This window comes from Tetrao urogallus (genome assembly GCF_951394365.1).
Source record: "Tetrao urogallus genome assembly, chromosome: Z".
Classification (NCBI taxonomy): Eukaryota; Metazoa; Chordata; class Aves; order Galliformes; family Phasianidae; genus Tetrao; species Tetrao urogallus.
This window is the reverse complement of record NC_136816.1, coordinates 34,159,782-34,182,445: the sequence shown is the minus strand read 5'-3', so window position 1 is coordinate 34,182,445 and position 22,664 is coordinate 34,159,782. Positions and strand designations below refer to the sequence as shown.

Genomic DNA, 22,664 nt, shown 5'->3' with positions numbered 1-22,664 from the left:
GAGGAGAGTGTTGATAAGAAAGTGGCTAACCTTAATATTTTTATGATTGAAAAGGTCTTGTATGTTTCCTTACTCTGACTAATGACTATTCAATTGTTTTGAGAGTAAAATGGTTTTTTTCCTTTTTTGCAGTGGGTACCTGCTGTTAGAAGAGGAGAATAAGTATTATGTGTGCACACATGCAGTGTAAATTCTAAGCTTCTTGGAGCTGCAAAATCATCACTTAGCTGCAAAATCATTACTAATGTGCTGTTTGAGCGCAGATAAAACTTCAAATCTGTGGGGGAAAAAAATGGTAATAGCTTAAAATCATGTTGTAGGTGTCTCACTTATGCAAAGATTGGCGTTCTTTTAAAACACGAAAAAAAAAGGCATTTTTTTGTTACTGGGCAGAGAATGCTTTTGTCTAGCCCTAGTATTTTTCTCCCTATGTTATGGAGAGATGAGGGTGTTTTTAATAAGCTCTCCTTTAAAGGAGTAACTAGCGTGACAAGAATACAATTCCCAGAATTTGTCTGGTTTTCTGTTTAGCTTGGTGGATATAACTTCTAAGTACTTTAGTAGAGCCCAGGAAAATAAATATAAAATATTAAAATAAATTAAAAGTAGAATAGAAAGTGTAACAGGAATTTTGTGCCCATTGGGATTAAACCAAAAATTACTTACCCTTACTGGTTGCTGCTGGCAGTCTTTCTTTACAGAGTCATTTAATTTTGTGTGTACATATTATGTGGTGTGCGGCATTTTTATCCCATGATCAGCTCCCTAGATGTCTGCATAGCACTCAAGCCTTTGGATGAATCATAAGCAGAAATATTTTGTTTCTTCTGTTGCGCAGTTCAGGTTTAGAGGCAGAAAGCCAGTTGGCCAAAATATGAAGAGGAACTTCTTACTTCCTTGTGACCCTTGAGTTGGACTGTATTGTAGCAATGCTTGTGTCTGATGCCTAACTTCGCACTTGCTCTGGAGCTTTGAATTTTCTGAAATGTGGCTTGCTTTTTCAATAATACTAAATACCTCTATCTCTGAACATGTACATGTTGTGTGAGAGAATTACAGCTTTTCTTTTCTATAAGCAACAGCATCGGGCACCGTGCATGCACTCCACCACAGCAGAACGGATAATTGAGTGCATGCTCTGCCCTGACTTGCTGCCCTGTACACAAAACTGTGCTGATCCTGGAGACCAAACCTTGTTGTGGAGCTGAACTGAACTAAGCAAAAAGGGCTGAGGTACCTTAGAGTGTCTTTTCTGTCCCTCTGCTGCTGGTCTAGGACAACACAGATCTTCCAGAGGTCCTGTACCTTGTATCCTGGTTCTGTATGAGTGTCCAAGATCATCTCAGATGACTCTCACTAGCTAAGTTCAGGGTAATAATGTACATCTTATGCCTAATCAGAAGGAGGATGCAGCCAGCACAGCCCAAAGCACAGCTCTGCTCACTACCATTTGAATGTTTTCAGGCCCTGTCAGGCAAATCGGGCCCTTGACAGGTTTGAGTAGTACAGCTCTATCTTTAGAACAGAGATATACAGGGGAATAACAAAGTATGCAGCAGAATTTTTAAAAAATCCTTGCTGTAAATATTTTTTTCTCAAGGGACATAATGTCATCTTACAAATTTATGATTTCATGAAATTGATTTCATGAAATGTTGATGATAACACTGAAGTAAATCCAAATCTTGAAACTTAAATGGAATGCTTCTCTCAATGTTTACTTCTCTGGCTGCCCATGGCAGATTTCAAAGTCTCCCCTGTAATTGTTGGCTACTCCAAAGCCTTTCTAGAAGGTGAAGGTTGATGTCTCTGCCCAGTCTTCTGCAAGGGAGTCGCTCAGTGTTGCCCCATAGCGTGTCCCAGCTCAAGATACTTTGTCACTCAGGTTTAAGTGTGGTGATAGTGGCAACCCAACAGCAGGATCCAGCTCTTCAAATTCGTAAAACACAAATGTGATTTTTGCTCTTATGTTGATTTGTGGAACCATTAGATGATATGAGTTGGAAGGGAACTTAAAGATCATGTACTTCTAGCCACCTAGCATGGAAGTTGGCTAATTATATAATACTGCTTTTATCAGTTATTGGCTATTTTCGGTCTGTCATACACTTCTTAGTTGTCTACTTACTTCATTAGTGTACTTTGCCTGAGCAGATTCTCAGTGATGTAAACGGTGTAATGGATTGTATTCACATATGAAAGATTCCCACTTGGCATCACTTAAGTGATGCCCTTTCAGCAGGTGATGGATCATCTTGCAGATCTCTGCCAGTTGTAATTAATCAACTACCTGTACAAGTTAGCTTACCTTTCAGGTACTGATGGGAGTTGCGCGTGCTTATGTTACACCTCTGTGCAGATATCCGATCCTACTAAGCTTGTCTTTGGTTTATATCCTTTGCTATAAATCTACTTCAAGGCTCACTTTTTTGCTTAACTTCAGAAATTTAGAAATTGAAAAACTTCAGAAAACTTTCTCATTGATATCCAGTAATTCTTTGTACAGTCAAAAAAACCAACAAAATTTCTGGAGAACCCTGAGCGAGAGTTTAAAAAAACTTAGGAAGAATATTTAATAGTATTAGAAATCCTCTTCTTGCTTTAACATAGCACTAGATTCTTGGGGAACAAAAAATTACTTTCAGCATGAGTGAAGACGGAGAAATGCAGAACTTTCCCCCACTAATTCCCAAAGCACATATGTGTCAAAAATCTAATGGCCTGCACAGGCAGCATTTTTTAGTTACGTATGCTGAAATGTGGGTATATATGCATGCCACATGTCTGTAGAATTCCAGGGTGGCTTTGGTTTTTTCAGGTATTATTCTGGTTTTCACAAAAAACATATATATTTCAGCAGTTAGTAAGTTGGAGTCACAGCTGTTTCTCCCTGTAGTAGCAAGTAGAAACTATTCCAGTTCTAACAATCTCCTTCTCTTCCTTTTTTCTTTTTCAGTGGACAGTTTGCTGTAGTGAAAAAATGCCGTGAGAAAAGCACTGGTCAGCAGTTTGCAGCAAAATTCATCAAGAAACGGAGAACAAAATCTAGCCGACGTGGCGTGGGCCGCGAAGATATTGAGCGAGAAGTCAGCATTCTCAAGGAGATTCGACACCCTAATGTGATCACCCTGCATGATGTTTATGAGAACAAAACAGATGTCATTCTTATTCTGGAACTGTAAGTGACTCTATGTATGGGGAAGAATGACAGATTTTTTGTGTTGTTATTTTAAAGAAATGAAGGTACTTTTAAGAATGGTGATTTAATGAGTCTTTCTTACCACCCGAAGGTGAATGATAATAACCTGAGGGTTCTTTTTCTTTATATTGGAGTTCTCGCTTCGTGATTTATACATCTGTTTTTCACTCTAAGTGTGTTACTGTGGTTAAATAAGTACAGTATACTTAATATTTTTTTGAACCTATTATTTTTATCATCATTACTGTTCTAAATCCAGAGCAGTGTAGAGCTCAATGATTTTAAGATTAGAGCAGAGGGAAGTACAGATTCTGGATGGAGGTTAGTTTAGCAAACTTTGTGGTATTTTGTTTTGGTGTAAAGCAGCATCACTGAATTTATTTATAATTTTGCCCACATAACTGAGAGTAGAATTCTCACGGTTCTTTCCTGTTGAAATGTAAACTGAACTTTCATATCCTTGTTTTAGTTCCCATTTTTTTTTATCCAGTTATTTGCTAATTGACTGAAGTAACTGTGTTAGCAGAGATCACTTTGCTGCTGCTTGGAGCCTGAGCTCAGGTTCATCAAAGGCTGCAAGTTCTCTAGTTAATCAGTATTTACCCTTCACAGCTTGTCAGTGTCTGCTTGTGGGATATGCATGTCTTTAAGTTGTTTGGATGCCTAACACAGGCTTTATTATTGCCATATTTGTTCCATACCATTTAAATGTTTCAGAATGTGTATTTCATGCAAGCAAATGCATGTGACTTGTGAGAATCTTGGGCAATACTTCTCTTTTCCTTTGCTGTTCATGTGATTTTTTTTTTTTTTTTTTTTTTTTCTTGTACATTACATCCTTTTGTTTACTGGCTTTCATAACTGATAATTCCACATACCTTATAAGGATACTTCAGTGTGGCATGTTTTCAGTTTCAGTGTACATGTAGATTTGCAGTAGAGATTTCATAAACTGCAGATTACCTTCTGGAGTTATGCTCTAGTTGTTAGCGATAATATATACATTTGTAACACATGAAAACATTTTTACGCTTCTTTTAGTCCAGCACATGATTGCTTATTGTAATACTTGCTATTGTCTGGGTGTTGGCTTCTTTAGTTTCAGATTTACACATTTGCATTAGTTTGAATTTGTGTAGATGAGAATTCTTGCAAAAAACTGAATAATCAACTTGTAAAAAGTAAGAACTTTGTAGTTTCTGTCAGAAGACCTACTACTACTGATGCTCAAAGCTCTTTAAAAAAAAAAGTGTAATAAATACTTTAAAAAAAAAAAAAAATTACCTTGATTTCCCTCCCCTTGCTCTCACATTCTTCTTATATGTAAGTTTACTGTTATCATATTGCTTCTTCTGCACTTTTCTGTTCTGTAGTCTGTCTACATGAAAGTCCAGTGTCCTGTACTTGAGCCATGAAGAAAACTCACTAGCTGCAGATAGTGGCAGGAGGAATGGAGCTATTCCTCTCTTTTTTTTCTTTTTTTTCTTTTATTGTTCACATGGAATAAAAGCTCCCTTGGTGGCAAGGCTACCATGCGTGTCTTTGTGTACCTCCTGACTTTTATTGAATGGAAACAGTTACTGCATCCAGTGTGAGTTAATGTTTCATAAAACTGATAATGTGAAGCACAGCAGACTATTTGTATAGCTGTTCAGCTAATCATATTGCCAAGTTAATAATCCCAATGTAGTGTCAGAGATTTTTCTCCACTTCTCAAAACTATTACATGAATATTAATCTGAAGAAGTGCTATTTGTTGTGTCAAAAGGTAGCACAGAGGGTATATGATACACTAGCCAACCCTTTATAAACTGAATTGCTGTAATTGCTGTAGAAACAACTTTTACTATCTTCAAAATCACTATGGTATTACACAAAGCCATTGAAAATGTGGGAAGATTGTCATTTTAATCGTATACTCAAATACTTAACTATGTAATCCATTTTTTCTCTGACAAACAAGAAGGAAGAAATGGCAACAGCAGATATAGAGATTTAGGCACTCAAGCAGTTATTTGCCTTGGTCTGCACTGGTAGTCAGGTTTCCCACATTTCTTACATCACTGAACCTTTGGATGAGCATCAGGGGAGCAGAATTCCCCTCACCCTAAGAGCAGAGGAAGTCCAAGACCACCTCATGAGACTAAAAGTGTACAAGTCTCTGGGGCCAAACAGCATGCATCATAGAGTTATAGAATGGCTTATATTGGAAGAGTCCTCAAAGATCATCTTGTTCTGATCCCCCTGCTTTTGGCAGAGTTGCTAGCTGCTAGATCAGCTAGTAGATCAAACTGCTTGGGGCCTCATCCAGCCTGACCTTGGAAACCTCCTGGGATGGGGCATTCGCAACCTTTCAGGGCAACCTTCTACAGTACCCGATCACCACCTCAGTAAAAAGCTTTTCCTCATGTTGCAAGGTGTATGTGAGAAATATTCACCTTAATAGTATAGCACTTCGTATTTATAATTCTTTTATCCAGCCTGTGAAGTAGAAGTTACTACCATTGTGCTGTAGAGTGGAAAGCATCTTAAGATATTTGCTAGCAATCTCAAATAAATATATTGACAGAGTAGGGAAATAAATATTTTACATGTCAAGTCCCAGACTGATAGTTGTTGTATCACTTCTTGTCTACTTCATTCCTTGTCTTACTGCTGGCTGTTTTATCTACCAAGCCATTTCTGCAAAATCTTTGAGAAGTTGTGCTTGAGAAGTGAGATGAAGTCTCAGATGACTGGAAAAAGGGAAACAACTCTCCCCTTTTTAAGAATAGAAGGGAAGATCTGGGGAGCTACAGGCCAGTGAGCTTCACTTTTGTGCCTGTGAAGATCGTGGAAAAGATCGTCCTGGTAGATGTGCTGAGAACATTCAGGATGAGGAGACAATCTGAAATATTTGTCAGCACAATGGCTTTATCAAGAGCAGGTTGTGTCTATCCAATCTGGTGATCTTCTGTGGAGTAGCAGCATCACTGCACAAGGGAATGGCAAATGTAACAGATGGCATTTACCCAGATTTCTGCAAAGCTTTTGACACAGTCCCATTCTTATCCCTAAATTGGGGAAAGAAGTTTGAAGGATAGACTATTTGCTTGAAAAAAATTGGTTGGATGGTCACACCTGGTGGGTTGTGGTTAGCAGTTCTATGTCCATGTGGAGGCCAGTGATGAATGGTGTGCCCTATTGGTCTGACTTGGGACTGGTGCTCATAAACATCTTTATCGATGACTTCAACATTGGGATCAAGTACACCCTCAGCAAGTTTACATTCTTTCCTCAGACACTTTTGGTTACCTTTTCATTGGCCTGCTGGTAACTGGATGCACCGTATCTGACTACTTTGTTTTGTTTTTCCTTCCATTTCCTTAGGATTTCATTTAGGCTGCAGACCTGCAAAATATTATCAATGTGTGGTGCTTTCTACATGCACCAGAAAAGAACAAGTGCTTTTACCCTAAATCCTATATAACAATTGCTCAGAATAATAATAAAAAAAAATCCAACTGGCTTCACTTTTCAAAACGGATTGATAGCAGTAGTGGAGTACTTCACACAGGAAAGCTATGGGTAGAGTTATCCATTCATACTTTGCTAAAAATAAAGTTTCAACCTCCCTGCTACCAGCAGGCTTGCCAACCATTAGATCAGGCTGCCCAGAGCTATGTCTGACCTGGCCTTGAATGCATCCAGATATGGGGCATCCACAACTTCTCTGGGCAGCCTGTTCCAGTGTCTCACCACCCTCTGTGTGAAAACTTTCTCCTAATATCTAACTTAAACCTTCCCTGTCTCAGTTTAAAACCATTCCCCCTTGTCCCATCACTATCCACCATCATAAACATCTGTTCCTCCTCCTGTTTATAGGCTCCCTTCAATTTACTGGAAGGCCACAGTGAGATCTCCCTGGAGCCTTCTCTTCTTCTTGCTAAACAAGCCCAGTTCCCTCAACCTTTCCTCATCAGAGCAGTGCTCCAGCCCTCTGATCATCTTGATGGCCCTTCTCTGGGCCCATTCCTTGGAATTCTTGTGCTGGGGGTCCCAGGCCTGGATGCATTACTCCAGATGGGGCCTCATAAGAGCTGAGTAGAGGGGGACAATCACCTCCCTGTCTGTGCTGGTCACTCCTCTTTTAAAGCAGCCCAGAATACAGTTGGCGTTCTGGGCTGCAAGTGCTCACTGCTGGCTCTTGTCCAGTTTCTCATCCACCAGGACCCCCAAGTCCTTCCCTACAGGGCTACTTTCAAGGAGTTCTTCCCTCAGTCTGTATAAATACCTGGGATTGCCCTGACCCAAGTGCAGCACCCTGTACTTGGTCGTATTGAACCTCATTAGGTTCTCATGGGCCCACTCGCTTCTTCAGCCTGTCCACGTCCCTCTAGATGGCTTCCCTTCCCTCCTGTGTATCAACTGCACTGTTCAGCATGGTGTCATCTGCAAACTTGCTGGGAGTGCACTTGATGCCATCATCTGTGTCATTGATGAAGATGCTGAAGAGTTCCGGTCCCAAGACTGATCTCTGAGGGTCACTGCTTGTGCCTGGCTTCCACTCTGACACAGAACCATTGATCACAATCCTTTGGCTGCAACCAGCCAACCAGTTCTTAATCCATCAGTCCATCATTCAAATCCATAACTCTCCAATTTAGAGAGAAGGATGTGGTGAGGGACCATGTCAAAGGCTTTGCAGAAATCCAGGAAGATGACATCCACCGCCCTCCCCTGTTCACCAGTGCCATCACTCCATCATAGAAGGCTTCCAGATTGGTCAGGCATGATCTGCCCTTGTTGAAGCCATGCTGGCTGTCTCAGATCACCTCTTTGTTTCATATGTGCCTTAACATGGTAACCAGAAAAATCTGCTCCATGATCTTCCCAGGCACAGAGATGAGGCTTATGAGCCTGTAGTTCCCTGCATCATCCTTTGTTCCTTTCTTAAAAATGGGAGTAATGTTTCCCTTTTTCCAGTCACCAGAGATTTCACCCAACAGCCATGATTTTTCAAATATAATGTTGAGCATAGAAATGGAGAGCATTATGAATCTTAATTTAAGAATCTTAATTCTTGTAACGTATTGCTGAATGTTGAAAATCTGTTTATAAAATTTAGAAAATAAGAAGAATGGTTTTAAAGTCTCAGCTCGGGAGAGGAATTTTATTACTTGCAAGTGATTGAACATTAAGTATAAAGGCTTGTGCTTTTCGGAAGTTAGTTCCTGTGTACTTCCTTTAAAATAAAATCCAAGGGATCTGGGCTTATCCAAGGGGTCTGGATAAGATTCCAGTGAGATCTCAGTATGGCCTTCCAGTATTTAAAGGGAGATTATAAATATGAGAGTTATCATCTTCTTATATGAGTAGATAGAGACAGAACAGGGGAAATAGTTTTAAACTAAAGGAGAGGAGATTTAGGTTAGATGTCAGAGGGAAGTTTTTCACAGAGAAGGTGGTGAGGTGCTGGAACAGGCTGCCCAGAGAGATTGTGGATGCCCCACCCCAAGATGTGTTCAGGGTCAGGTTGGATGGGACCCTGGACAGCCTGATCTAGTACATGATCTCGTGGTTGCCAGCCCTCCTTGTGGCAGGGGGTTAGAACCAGATTATATTTGTTGTCCTTTCCAGCCAAGCCATTCTTGCTACCTTCTTGGCACCTCTATAATATTCACCAAAACAGAACACAGCAAAGAGTGGACAGTAGATCCATATATAAAATTCTAATGACATCTTGAGTTGCTTATCGAAAAAATAAGTACAAATAACAATGAACTCTGGAATCTCTCTTGTATCTCATCAGAATTAACTTACTTTGCTTAAAATAGCTTGACTTCCACTGAGGTTTGAAGTCAGCACAGTTTCTTTAATTATATTTTGACTAAAATAGCCTTGATATTTTTATTAAATTTACCTGCAACTTGCTAAGAAGTTGTTTTTGAGAGCCTTGTACTGGCTTTTCAGAGATTAGTGGGAGATAACAGCAGGTAAGCATGCTCCACAGTGCTGATCTTGAGATGTGCTACCTTTTGACTTCAAAATCCTGAATTGCAGGCTGTCAGATAGAACTACAGGGAGTGTTTCAACACCTAGGAAAAAAGACTTAACAGATGTGTTTGGGTGCAGAAAGATGTACTGATGTTTTCAAGTCTCCATCTTATTGGAAGTTGACCCTGCCCACTTACGGAGCACGTGTTCTTCTGGCTAGTTATTCTGAAGCCAAAGATTCTTGGTCTGTATACTTGCAGAATTCAGACAAGAGGATTTCACAACAGTGTGTATCTCCACTATGGACTGGAGCAATGAAATGACAAGAAGTTGTAATGCAGTAATAAGCCTTTGGTTGTTTTCTTTTTGTTTCTTTAAAAAAATAAACTAAGTAAACTAAGTATGACAGTGTTGCAAGGATAGGATATCAAAAAAAAAAAAAAAAAAAAGTGAGTAGCAATATTTTACTCTAGTCTTGGACAGACAACTCATATTTTGAAAAAATTCAAGGAATCGTAAGAGAGACAATTGACCACAGACAACCAGACTCTACAGAAGAGAGCATTTCTTCTGCAAGTGATAACACAATATTTTGGATTAGGAAAGGGCACCAATCCCTGTAGTAGAAAACGATTCAGATAACTTCCCAAGTTAAATCTGCTTTAAAAATTGGAGTAAACTGATTCTGGATTTTAGCTTTTCTACTTCACGTTATTTTGAAATCTGGTTAAATCTTTTAAGCTTAAACTTGGGTTAAGTTGCTTGAAACAAGGGCTTAGTGTTTTATATTTTGTTTTCTTTGACTTCATGAGAAATCGTTAGATAATCATTAATTATCATGTAGGCAATATTATCATATAAGCAATGTGATCAACCCAGCATGTGACTGAGTCATTATGAGGTGGCCACACTGACTTTGAAGGTTAATTGGTTTTAAGTTCCTTGTGCCAGTTCCTATAATGACTTCCTCCAAGGTCTGCTGGTTAGCGATGTTTCCTAGTTGAGGAGACCTGACAACTTGAAACAGTACTATCTGGAAGTCCTTTTTTGGCAGGTGTGATCTATTTCAGTTCCCAGGGGAAATATGTGATCTGCGAAAACATCTTGTCAGCCTTCCTTTGGAAAGACAGGGAACTGTGCTTACCACTGCTGCAATTTATGTAAATGCAGCAGACCCAAGTCTTTGTTTCACTTACACCGGTTCAGGAAAGCTAGCATTGCTGCCTAGTTGTGCTGGGGATGCAGTGATACCAGTGTTACTCTTAGTAAAAATGATTGTATAGAATATTTTCAAGTTCAGGGCTGTTGCTGCTTCTAAAAACAAGTGCACTGCTGCTTGAAACATATGAAGTGAAGTGATGTTATGGCAGTGAAAATAGATTTACTCAGTCCTTGCAGCTTTCTGTGTTACAGCACAGAAAATGATAAAAACTGGCCTCTAGGATCAAAATGTGATACCTGTGAGTCACAAGTTTTAGTTTACTGAAGCAAATATATGAACAACCTACTTACTGTAACTGCAGAACATTTCCAATTTAAAGGTAAGCAGAAAGGTTTAATTCAGGAACAGCGAAGAGTTAATGCTTCAAAGGAAACAGTTACATAATGGTGAAAGTAAAGGTTTTGGAACTGTAATGGGATTCAGATGTCACTAAAGTTCAGCTGTTAATGTTAATATGAAGAGATATGTCTTGTTGCTGACCTGTCACTTGGTAGCAGTTTGTAGAGAAGAGTTGTCAATGCACAGGTGAATTGCTCAGAAAGCTGTCTGTAACTCCTGCTAGCAAACAAAAAGTGCACAGAGAAAAAGAAGATGGAGAAAAAGCTATGCGCTTTCAGAGGATACAATATATCATTATTCCCAGGTGCTTTGCAGAAGGAAATCCTCGTGCTCAGTGAACTCGTTTCCTCCGCACCCTGAGGAAAGCAATTCCCACCCAGTCTGTTGGCAGCAGTCAGCTATGCAATGCTGCCTGGATCCCGATGTAGTGTCTAAAGAAGCCAGGCTGCAGGGCTCTGGCAGCAGCAGGGAGCCTGTCTAGTGATCTGGTTTCAGCTAGACTTAAACAGGGCATTCATTCACCAGCAGTATCAAGCCTAACTTGTTTTTGGTACATGAGAAACAGTGCTGGGTCACTGTGATGGCAGTGGAACCAGTGTTGTTCTTGGGAGAGGCTGAAGTTTTGCAAGGTTAGTCTTAGGAGTTGAATGGTCTGCCTCTTATCCTTTAGATTGAGACTGCTGCCATGCAGCAGAAAGGCTACGTGCAGGTATTTTGGTGAGTAAGGTTTTCTTTTGTTATAGTTCTGGCTTGCAGCTTTACCTCTAAAGTTAAACATGGGAGAATAGTTTACACTGTGTTTATTTAGTATGGGAACACATTATCCTGGCTGAAGCACAGGACTAGACTTGAAAACCTGACAGTTTTAGATTTGTGAGGACTGACATAGGTTTGAGAACCAGTGTCTTAGACTGGCTTTTTTTAAAGCGGTTTCTTAATCCGAAATTTTTGGAAGTCCACTCAAGATCATCCAGTGTGAATCTAAGTATATAAAGTGATTATGTAATTTGTGAGAGTAGATTCCACTGATCAAGGGAACTGTGAGCCAGTAAATAAACTGCAGAATTAAAACTTAGCTTGTAAAGCATGTTGAGTGCAGACATGCATTAGCACTCTATGAGTTGTTTTAAAATAACAATTACCTTGTAATGATGCAATGATTTTCTGTATACCTACAGTGATAGTGTTTAATATCAGACCTAACCAGGGTCAGCAGGAAGGTAACAGAGTAAACATTCTTCTAATAAGCATTAGAAGGAAGCTAATAAACAATACCTGCGTTATTAAGCTCTCTGAAATTTTTTACTTTAATTCAGAGGGAAGCAAAGAATGAGGGAATGTGCATATGCATCCATATGTAAGATCTTTCTGACCAGCCTGCATAACATAATCAACTGTATTTAATCTGCAGCAATTTCATTTTAATGTTTCTAAAACAAACAAACAAAAAAGTTACTGAAATTATCTCTCTTCCTTGAAGTAATGTAATTCTGGCATTTCATTTTGCACTTGTTTTAATAATTACTTTCATGAAGAAAATACTACAACACCCCAAATAATACCCAAAACAATACTGTTATTGTCTTCTAGGCAGCTCAGTGAAGGCTCCAAGAACTCATTAAAATACACTTTTCATGTAATTTGCATTACAATAATGCAGATTAAGTCTCTTGAAAAGTAGACACGATAAAGTAAGTCAAATGCATTTCCAGAAACTTGCCTAGACTGTTTAACTATTGTTATATGTTAATCTCATTATTTTTCATAATTAGAACTTTAAATCATGCACAGATTATTTTTTCCCTACAGAAAGACACTATAAATACTGTATTAGGTTGAGCTTTCTGATATATATACATATAATTTTTAAATTATCAGTATTGTACAAAATACAAGGGATAATGTGACTTTCTTTGCTGTCTCTAACACCTTTCTGTGTAATAGTGCAGTTTTTATAAACAGGAAAAAACAGTTGTAGAGTGGCAAGTTACTTCTGTAGGTGTTCTTAAACTGAAGAAAGCTTGATTATTTTTTAAGAAAAGTTGTGAATCTTGTTTCTTGTTCACTTCATGCAATGGTGAAGTTCACACATCTGAGGGATATAGGACAGATAAAAAGTAAAATCAAGATGCTAAATTTTAGGAAAGGCAAATTCCAGCTCCTCAGGGAGTGAAGTTAACAAAACTCCCATGGGGATCTGTCCTCAAGGATGAGGGAGCAGAGCAGAACTAGCAGATCTTTAAGGCAGCTTTCATTCTTGCAGAAGAGCTCTCCATCTCCAAGTGTAGGAAGGTAGGAAAGGAGACCAGTGTGGCTGAACCAGGACCTACTAGTCAAACTGGAGAGGAAGAAGAAAATGCAGTGAAGATAGGGACAGGTAACCTGATGCTGCTACATTGTGTAGGTATGTAGTTGGGAAGAAGGCTAAAGCCAGATTAGAACTGGAGTTGGCAAGGATTGCAAAGAATAAAAAAGTCTTTTACAGGTTCATTAACTGGAAAAGCAAAGCTTAGGAGGGTATATACTCCCCACCTAGTGAGCTATACAGGCAGACTGGTAAGAGCGTACAAGGAGAAAGCTGAGGTAGTCAGCAATTTTTTTACATCAGTGTTGATTGGCAGCTGCTCTTTACACACACTTTGAGCAGATAGAATCAGATGATGGGGTTTGGAAAGCAGTGCCGCTCCTGCTGTAAGTGAAGATCAGTTTCATGACCACCAGAGGAGACTGAACATTGCTGAATATATGGATCATTATGAGATGCATCCCGGAGTCCTGAGGGAATTATTTGATGTAGTCACCAACCCACTCTCAATGATATTTGAAAAATCATGCAAATGGGTGAAGTCTTTGATGAACTGGAAAAAAGTAATACCACACCCATTTTAAAGAAGGATAGAAAGAATGACCAAGGGAACTACTGACCTGTTAGCCTTAGTTCTGTGCCAGGGAAGATCATGCAGCAGATGCTCCTGCTCCTGGAAGCTGTGCTAAGGCACATGGAAAATTAGAAGATGATGCAAGACAACCAGCATGGCTTCCCCAAGAGCAGGTCTGCCTGACCAACTTGGTGACCTTCTCTGAAGCTGAAACTGTGTCAGTGGACAAGGGAAGATCCACTGATGTTGTCTGTCTGAACTTCAGTAAGGCCCTTGACACACACATTGCACAACATCCTTTTCTCCAAAATGGAAGACAAGGATTTGATGAATGGACTGTTCATTGGACAAGGAACTAATTGCAAGATCATAACTAGCAAATAGTGATCATTGGCTCATGCCTGAATGGAGATCAGTGATGAGCGGTGTCCCTCAGGGGTCAGTACTGGGGCCAACACTTTTAAGTATCTTTATCATGAATGACACTGACAGTGAGATTGAGTGCATGCTCAGCAAGTTTGCAAATGACAGCAAGCTGTGTGGTGCAGTCACACACCTGAGAAACTGAATGCCGTCAAGAAAGACCTAAAGGCGTTCAAGCAGTGGGCCCAGGAGGGCCTCATGAGGTTCGACAAATCCAAGTACAAGATCTCACAACTGGATCATCGCAATGTCCACTGTCACTACAAGTTGGAGAATGAAAAGACAGACCACAGCTCTGATGAAAAGACTTGGAGGTACTGGTGGGTGGCAAGCTGGACATGGGCCAGCAATGCCCTTGCAGCCCAGAAAGCCAACTAAATTGTTTTAAGAGCAGTTGTAGATTCTCCCTGTTAGAGAAGTTGTGTGGTAGATTAGAGTAGAAATATAACACGCATGCTGAGTGCAATAACACTATTTCAGAGAGTACACAATGTTTTTCAAGAGTTGAATACTTTGGAGAAGTTGTGTTCTTTAATTCATTTTTTAAAAGAACAATGAAAAAAACAATACTAATAATTATTATAAAGAAAGTTTTGAATTTTGTATTTTCCAATAAAATACAACTGAACAGAACCTGATGTCATATGGGTGTATGAGCAAAGACAAGCTTTATTTTCTAGATATTCAGTATGATTTGAGTATGTGGGTTTTAGTTTACTTAAATTTAGATACAGCCTCCTGTAAATGTATGTATGTCTAGTTGTTCCAACCTTTTTTTGTTGAAAAAAAAAGAACTTTTTCTATTGTAATCTTTTCTCTTCAGGGAAGTTGGGGGTAATTATTATTTCAGATACTGAATTAAGTGCTTTCCATCTTCTACTTTGATGCTGACAATTTATAAGCTTTTGGATGCTTTCTGAGGTTGGTCTGATAATAACTGTGCTAAAGGAGCTTGTAGGTTAAAACAAGCTTGGCAATAACTCTAATCCTGTTTTCCCAGTGTTGCAGGTGGAGAGCTCTTCGACTTCTTAGCTGAAAAAGAGTCTCTTACAGAAGAGGAAGCCACAGAATTTCTCAAGCAAATACTTAATGGTGTTCAGTATCTCCATTCTCTTCAAATTGCCCACTTTGATTTAAAGGTATGTTGAGCATATAAGAATGCACACGGCTGTGAGCAACATCCATTGAAGTCTAGTGTCATGAACAGGGCTGGTGGTGTCGTTAATGGGGCTTCAGCTGTTTATGTCATGGAACTAGTTTTGAGAAATCTGGTCTTCTATAGGAGGATGGGGTTCATCTCTCAGAGAAGAAGACCATCTTTGGCAACAAGCTTTCCAATTTAATCAGGAAGGTTTAACCCAGAGTTTCTGAGAAAGGGAATCTTCAAACCATCCCACTTTGAGGCTGATGATGATAATGGGTGTTACGGACCTACAATTGGATCATAAGCCAGTAAGATTGCACCTAAGGTGAAAGATAAAGGAGTTCCAGTTGGTAAATTAGCCTCAATGGGAGCCCAATTCAAATGCTTGTACACTAATGCATGGAGCATGGGGAACAAGCAAGAAGAGTTGCAGGCATGTCCGTGCCTACACGGCTGTGATGTCATTGGCATCACTGAGACATGATAGAATGGATGGTATAAATGGCATAAACTCTTTAGGAAAGGCAGGCAGGGGAAAAGGGGAAGAGGTGTTGCCCACTACATCACCAGCTGGAGTCCAGGGAGCTCCACCTGGGGACAGATGAGGAGCTGACAGAGAGCTTATGGGTTAGGATTAAAGGAGACACAGGGAAGAGAGACATCATAGTGGGAGCCTGCTACAGGCTGCCGGATCAGGAAGACTGAGTGGATGAGGCTCTCTATAAACAGATAGGAGCAACTTCACATTCGCAAAACATGGTCCTCATAGTGAACTTCAGTCCCCCTGATATCTGTTGGAGGGACAACACAGCAGGGCACCAGAAGTTGAAGAGGTTCCTGGAATGTGTTGATAGTAGCTTTCTCTTCCAAGTGGTACAGCAATCCACAAGAAAATGTGCTATTCTGGACCTTGTCCTCACCAACAAAGAGGGGCTGGTGAGTAATGAGCTCAAGGGCAGCCTTGGAGTCCTTGGAGTATGAGAGAGGTTGTGTAGCAAACTTGCCACTCTGGACTTCAGAGAGCAGACTTGAAACTCTTCAGGGAACAACTTGGCAGGGTGGCATGGGATAAAGCCCTTGAGGGAAGAGGGGCCCAAGAAAGCTGGTCAGTACTCATGGACCATCTTCTCTAAGCCTGATGCAGTCCAAGGAAAAAGGAAGACAGGCAAAAATGCCAGGAGACTTCCATGAATCAGCAAGTTGCTCCTGGACTTACTTAAGCTCAAAAAGAAAGTCTGTAGGGAGTGGAAGCAGAGCAGGTTACCTGGGAGGACTACAGAGGAGTTCTCTGAGCAGCCAGGTTAGGAAAGCTAAAACCCAGACTTAAATCTAGCCAGCGACATTAAAGGGAGCAAGAAGAAATTCTACAGGTATGTCAGTAATGAAAGGAAGGCCAGGGAAGGTGTAAACCTTCTCTGTAAGGAAACTGGAGATGTGATCATGAGGGATATAGATAAAACTAAGGTGCTCAGTGACTTCTTTGCCTGAGTCTTCACTGGCAAGGGCTCTAAGCCACACCACCCCAGCTGCAGAAAGCAAAGGTAAGAACTGGAAGAAGTGAGATCTGCCTCCTGTAAGTAAGGATCAGATTCAAGACCATCTAATGACCCAATGAGATCCATGCACAGGTTCTGAGCGAACTGGCAGATGAAGTCAAATAGTGATAGGACAAGGGGGAATGGCTTTAAACTAAAAGAGGGGAAATTTAGGTTAGATGTTAGGATGAAATCTTTTACTCACAGGGTTGTAAGGTTCCAAGAGAAGCAGTGGCTGCCCCATCCCTGGAGGCATTTATGGCCAAGCTGGATGGGACCCTGGGCAGCCTGATCTGAATCACAGAATCACCCGGGTTGGAAGGGACCTCAAGGATCATGTAGTTCCAACCCCCCTGCCTAGCAGGGCCACCAAACATACACATTTAGATCAGGTTGCCCAGGACCCCGTCCAACCTGGCCTTGAACACGTCCAAGGATGGGGCATCCACAACTTCCCTGGGCAGCCCGTTCTTCCAGGGCCTAACCACTCCTTGTAAAGAACTTCCCCCTAACATCCAACTTAAATCTTCCCTCCTTCAACTTGGATCCATTTCCCCTAGTCCTGCTATTGTCAGCCCTTTTGAAGAGTTTACTCCCCTCCTGGGTGTAGGTTCCCTTCAGGTATTGATAGGCTGCAATGAGGTCACCCCGCAGCCTTCTCTTCTCCAGGCTGAACAAGCCCAACTCCCTCAGCCTGTCTTCATAGGGGAGGTGCTCCAGCCCTCTGATCATCTTAGTCGCCCTCCTCTGGACCCTTTCCAAAATCTCTATGTCTTTCTTGTACTGAGGGCTCCACACCTGGACACAGTACTCCAGATGGGTCCTCACAAGAGCCGAGTAGAGAGGGACCTCCCTGTCCCTGCTGACCACCCCTCTCCTGATGGAGCCCCGGATCCCATTTGCCTTTTGAGCTGCCAGAGCGCACTGCTGGCTCATGTTAAGTCTCTCGTCCATCAGGACTTCCAGGTCCTTCTCTGCCGAGCTGCTCTCAAGGACCACTCCTCCCAGCCTGTATGGGTGCCTGGGGTTCTTCTGGCCCAAATGCAAAACCTTGCACTTTGCCGTGTTGAACCTCATTAGGTTCACCCGAGCCCAGCTTTCCAGCCTGTCGAGGTCCCTCTGAATGGCATCCCTTCCTTCCACCGTATCAACCGCACCACTCAGCTTGGTGTCATCAGCAAACTTGCTGAGGGTGCACTCAATTCCCTCATCGATGTCATTGATAAAGATGTTAAAGAGCACCGGTCCCAAGACAGACTCTTGGGGGACACCACTTGTTACCGGCCTCCACCTGGACATAGAGCCATTGACCACCACCCTCTGTCTGCGGCCTTTCAACCAATTGCTTATCCATCGGGTCGTCCACCCATCAAATCCACTTCCCTCCAATTTGGAGATGAGGATGTGGTGGGGGACCATGTCAAAGGCCTTGCTCAGGTCCAGGTAAATGACATCAGGTGGGTAGCAAGCTTACTTATGTCAGAAGGTTGGATGTAGATAATCTTTAAGGTCTCCTCCAACCTAAGCCATTCTGTGATTCTGTGTTGTAAAGAATCTTCTGCTGTATTTTAAAAAGTAATTGCTAAATACAAGAACCTGCTATTCATCTATGAAAGGATTTCAACCCTTAAAGTCTGGGAGCTGGACCACTCCTAAAGTTTCTCTTGGAGAACCAAAAGCAGAGAGATATACTTCCCTGATTTGTTGTTTCCTCACTTTCTGTGGAAAAAAAAACTCTTTCAGGGGGTAATATTGATCAAATATTCCTTAATAGTTTTTGTCTTTTTGAAGCTTCTAGCAGAACTGCAGTGATCATAAACAGGGGTTGTGATCTTTACTGAAGAGAACGTGTTTCACCAGGATCTTTCCAAATGCGAACTGCAACTGTTGTATCCATAAGGAGTAGAATTTTGTGCCTGCAGTAATCAGCTGTTTGTCATCAGCGTGAAACTCTGATCTGCTGATTTTATCATGTTAAATTGTGATAGGAAAAAGCAGGATTTCTCTGCTGAATATACAGGAAGTGCTCAACACTGAATAGCACTGGAATGTATCAGACATTTTGTACCAATATGTAATCTCCTTTTTCTCTCTTTTCCTACCTTTCCAAGCCTGAAAACATAATGTTGTTGGACAAAAATGTACCAAAGCCTCGAATCAAGATTATTGACTTCGGTTTAGCGCACAAAATTGATTTTGGAAATGAATTCAAAAATATTTTTGGAACACCAGAGTTTGTTGGTGAGAAACTTGATGTTGTTAAAACTCTTCCTTCCCAGTCTGTGAAACGATAAATGTGGTTTAGCTTGGTTTGACTGAGATAGAGTTTATATGGTGGCTGCTCCAAAAGTAATGCCTCCTGTATTATTATATTGATCCATTTCATCAGAGACACATGCTGGGGGTATGGCAATGGAAGTTTAATATTCCTGACAATATTCCATTACATTTTGTTGCCATGTAAGAGGTGGCAGCAGAGAGGCATTCTAATGAAACTGTGTTTGACATGGAAGCGTGTATGAAGCAGAGGTGTATAACTCCTCTGTGGAAAATATTGCACCCACTGCCATTCATTGACTTGCTGAATGTTTATGGAACTTGAATAGTGGATGTGAGCACAGTGAGGGATGGGACTACTTCAGCTGGGACAGCAGCGACAGTGGGTCACCTCTTCTGGTGCAGATTTTTATGAATGTGGCATGCATTTTGTCCATTTCTGGTGAAAATGCATAGCAAATCATTGTGAATGTGTTGAAAAGTAGTGTTTTCTAGCTGAGAATTTGATCTCTCAAACTGTGTTATTGCACTCCTTGTATCTGTTGTAGTTTCCACTTAAATAAATAGAAGGCATTACTTTTGGTAATTTATGATATTTTGAAATTTAACTAAGCAGTTTGTAGCACTCATTCCTACTATAAAATATGTTAAAGGTATTTAGTCTATCAGCGTCTTAGTTTATTATCTCTGACTTACATAGGTTGAAATAGATTTCCTCATGGGCTATATTCTGATCTATTTATTTTTTCCTTTAGCTCCTGAAATAGTAAATTATGAGCCTCTTGGACTTGAAGCAGATATGTGGTGAGTTAGTAGATCTTATTTGAAATAAATGTTATGGTTATTTATGTGTTCTAAACTTACATTTTTCCTTCTCTTTTTCCATTTCCCTCCACTCTCCCTTTTTTTATTCCAGGAGCATTGGTGTCATAACTTACATCCTGTAAGTACAAAAATCTATGGGCAGTTCTTAGAATTGCTAGATTTTTAATCTGTTCTCTGGGATTTTGGTGATGCCTATGCAAATCAACTAATTTTGATTGCAGAAGATGTTTCAAGTTGAATAATCACAAAAGCAGTATTATAATTATTGATTAGAATGGTCATTAGTGGGCCTTGAGATTGCGTGGGAAGCTATCTTCAAATCTGTAGGTAATACTCTCTAAAATTGCAGAGAATTTTTTTGCCCTGTTAAATCAAACCTTCCTGAAAATAGTATTTCCAGTCTTAAAGCAAGAAAAAAAATGTTCACTTTCTGCTGTTGTTTGAGCTGAGAGAGTTAAACAGCTGTGTTTCAACATGTAATGTGAGGAGGGTTCTGTATTTCTGCAGTCTAAGTGGTGCATCGCCATTTCTTGGAGAAACCAAGCAGGAAACATTAGCAAATGTGTCTGCTGTGAATTATGAATTTGAAGAAGAATTCTTCAGTAATACCAGTGCCCTAGCTAAAGATTTTATACGAAGACTTCTAGTCAAGGATCCAAAGTGAGTTGTTCCTCTTGCATATGCATTGTTGCAGTCTGAAATGTCTCTAATATTTCAAATTACAGAATATTTTGCAATGTTAATTTTTTTACTATATAGTATTTTCTATTTTTTACTACCTGAAACAATTCTCTTTTCTCCTATTATAGGAAGAGAATGACTATTCAAGATAGTTTGCTGCATCCTTGGATCAAGGTGAGCATGCAGTTCATTCTCTGTTCTGTTTTTTAATCATTCTTGATTTCTTATTCCACTTTCACATGTTAAGTTCTTCAGCAAATCTTTCAAATTGACAATTGGTTTAATTGTTAAATATATCTTACTGCTTTTGAAGGCTATCTGTATGAGTACTAGTGTGTGTGAACTGTGGACTTCATTTACATATGCAATTTATGCAAGAAGGGCAGTTTATTGTTAAGATAAAATTCATGTTCATCCAGAGAAGCGAGAGTTCAGAGAGCACTGTACTGACAAAGATGCATTATCTCAACCCAGTCCCTTTGTTGTCTTCTAATCTCCTTATTCAGATCAGGCATAGATGAGTCCTCTCTCTTCTGTCTTTTTTCCCCCTTTAGACTGAAGGCAGTTGATGTGGGGCAGTCCTCAACTTCCTTCAGTCTTCCAGTGGTTGTTTAAGGATAAGCTTTTGTAGCGTTTCTAGGCTGAAAGGGAAAAAGTGGACCTGTCACTCTTCTTAAAGTGTGCACTAATGCATGTCATGGATTTTTTTCAATACCCTATCAAATTCTAATTATGAATAGTAAATGTCTTTAGCAACAATGATTTCCCAAGCCTTGAGATTGCACTGTGGCCTCTTTCCACTTTCCAGGGAACCAGTTCACGTTTAGCATCCTTGGGCAGATATACTTCCACAGCAATATGCCAAACTGCAGTTTTGACAGGAAAAAGTAGCAGTATTCTCTGTTCTGCTGACTTTTTTGAGTTAATCTTAACTAGTACAGGTGTGAAATAGACATCTGGGGTCATATTGAAGTGATTTTGAAAACAGGATAGCAAGCACTACGTTTGTGTTTCACGTACTCATTTTCCATTCCTGCAACAGGAGTTATTATATTTTGTACCTTGCAGTGTTCCTTCATAATCTTAACCTTCCAAATATTCTCCTTCTGCCTTCTCCACTGCTCATATCCTCTCTTCCTTCTTCTCATCATTACCTTTACCCGTACTTCCCAATAAAAATAACTTTAAACACAGCATCATGCTTTGCAAAACTACGTATGTTTCACTGGTGACTGGTGCTTGACATTAGCCTGTGAGAAATATCAAAGGCTGAACTTACTGCATAGGTAGGTAGGGTATGATTATTATTTTGTTCCAGCAGTATCTAGCTACTGACTCTGAGATCAGAACAAAGGTTGACTAAATTCAGCCAGGAAATTTTCCTAGAAGACATGTTTTGTGTAGGAAATAATACACAGTTCTTCCATCACAGTGATACATAATAATGAAGCTTATCTTTAGAATGATAAATCAACATTCCTTGGTTTTTTGATTTATTGTTTAAAAAAAGAAACAAAAAACCCAACTTAGTATTTCATTAAATATTCTTAGACCTGGATTTTCTTTAGACTGTATTCATAGGGAATTCCACCTGCATGCCTCACTAGATTGTGGGTATTCAAATACATGCTTACACTATAAAAACATCATCATAATATAATAAAGTAATTGGAAGTTTTACATAAAGGAAGATGTTTTATGAAAATTCTGGTTGTAACTGTGGGATATTTCATAGCTACATTTTACTTTTGCTCACAGCCTAAAGACACTCAGCAAGCACTAAGTAGGAAAGCATCTGCAGTGAATATGGAGAAATTCAAGAAGTTTGCAGCACGGCGAAAATGGAAAGTAAGTCATTCAATAAATCATCTCAGTGCTGGTAACATATAAATACAATAGTGCTACCTGCTCCAGAAAAACATGCTTTTCCTTTGTCATTTGGAATAAAGTAGGAGATTGAGTATAGTGAGAAGACTTCCTTGCTAATGATCTGCACAGAAGTGCTCATGTGTGTGGAGTGTTTACGTGTCTAGTTGTTTGTTGTTATCACCTATCTTGCTCATATTTATAGAGGAAAGGCACTCCCAGATGTAGGTTCATGTTTTTGTGGCAGTAATACAGGTAAATCAAACCATTTTTAAGCAGGCCTCACAGAATTATTGTT

The 22,664-nt window shown here is 40.1% G+C and overlaps 1 protein-coding gene across 1 annotated transcript in view; it reads left to right on the top strand.

Annotated features, from left to right (window-relative positions):
* The window catches only part of DAPK1 (death associated protein kinase 1), a gene marked incomplete at both ends in the record, with an annotated part of 90,870 nt that overhangs the window by 34,493 nt on the left and 33,713 nt on the right, over positions 1 to 22,664 (top strand). The window contains 8 exons of the mRNA XM_079548349.1: positions 2,957 to 3,178; positions 15,039 to 15,177; positions 18,829 to 18,958; positions 19,750 to 19,798; positions 19,911 to 19,937; positions 20,327 to 20,479; positions 20,629 to 20,674; positions 22,259 to 22,348. Of these exons, the coding sequence (XP_079404475.1) occupies positions 2,957 to 3,178; positions 15,039 to 15,177; positions 18,829 to 18,958; positions 19,750 to 19,798; positions 19,911 to 19,937; positions 20,327 to 20,479; positions 20,629 to 20,674; positions 22,259 to 22,348 (856 nt within the window). The remainder of the gene's footprint in view (positions 1 to 2,956; positions 3,179 to 15,038; positions 15,178 to 18,828; positions 18,959 to 19,749; positions 19,799 to 19,910; positions 19,938 to 20,326; positions 20,480 to 20,628; positions 20,675 to 22,258; positions 22,349 to 22,664) is intronic.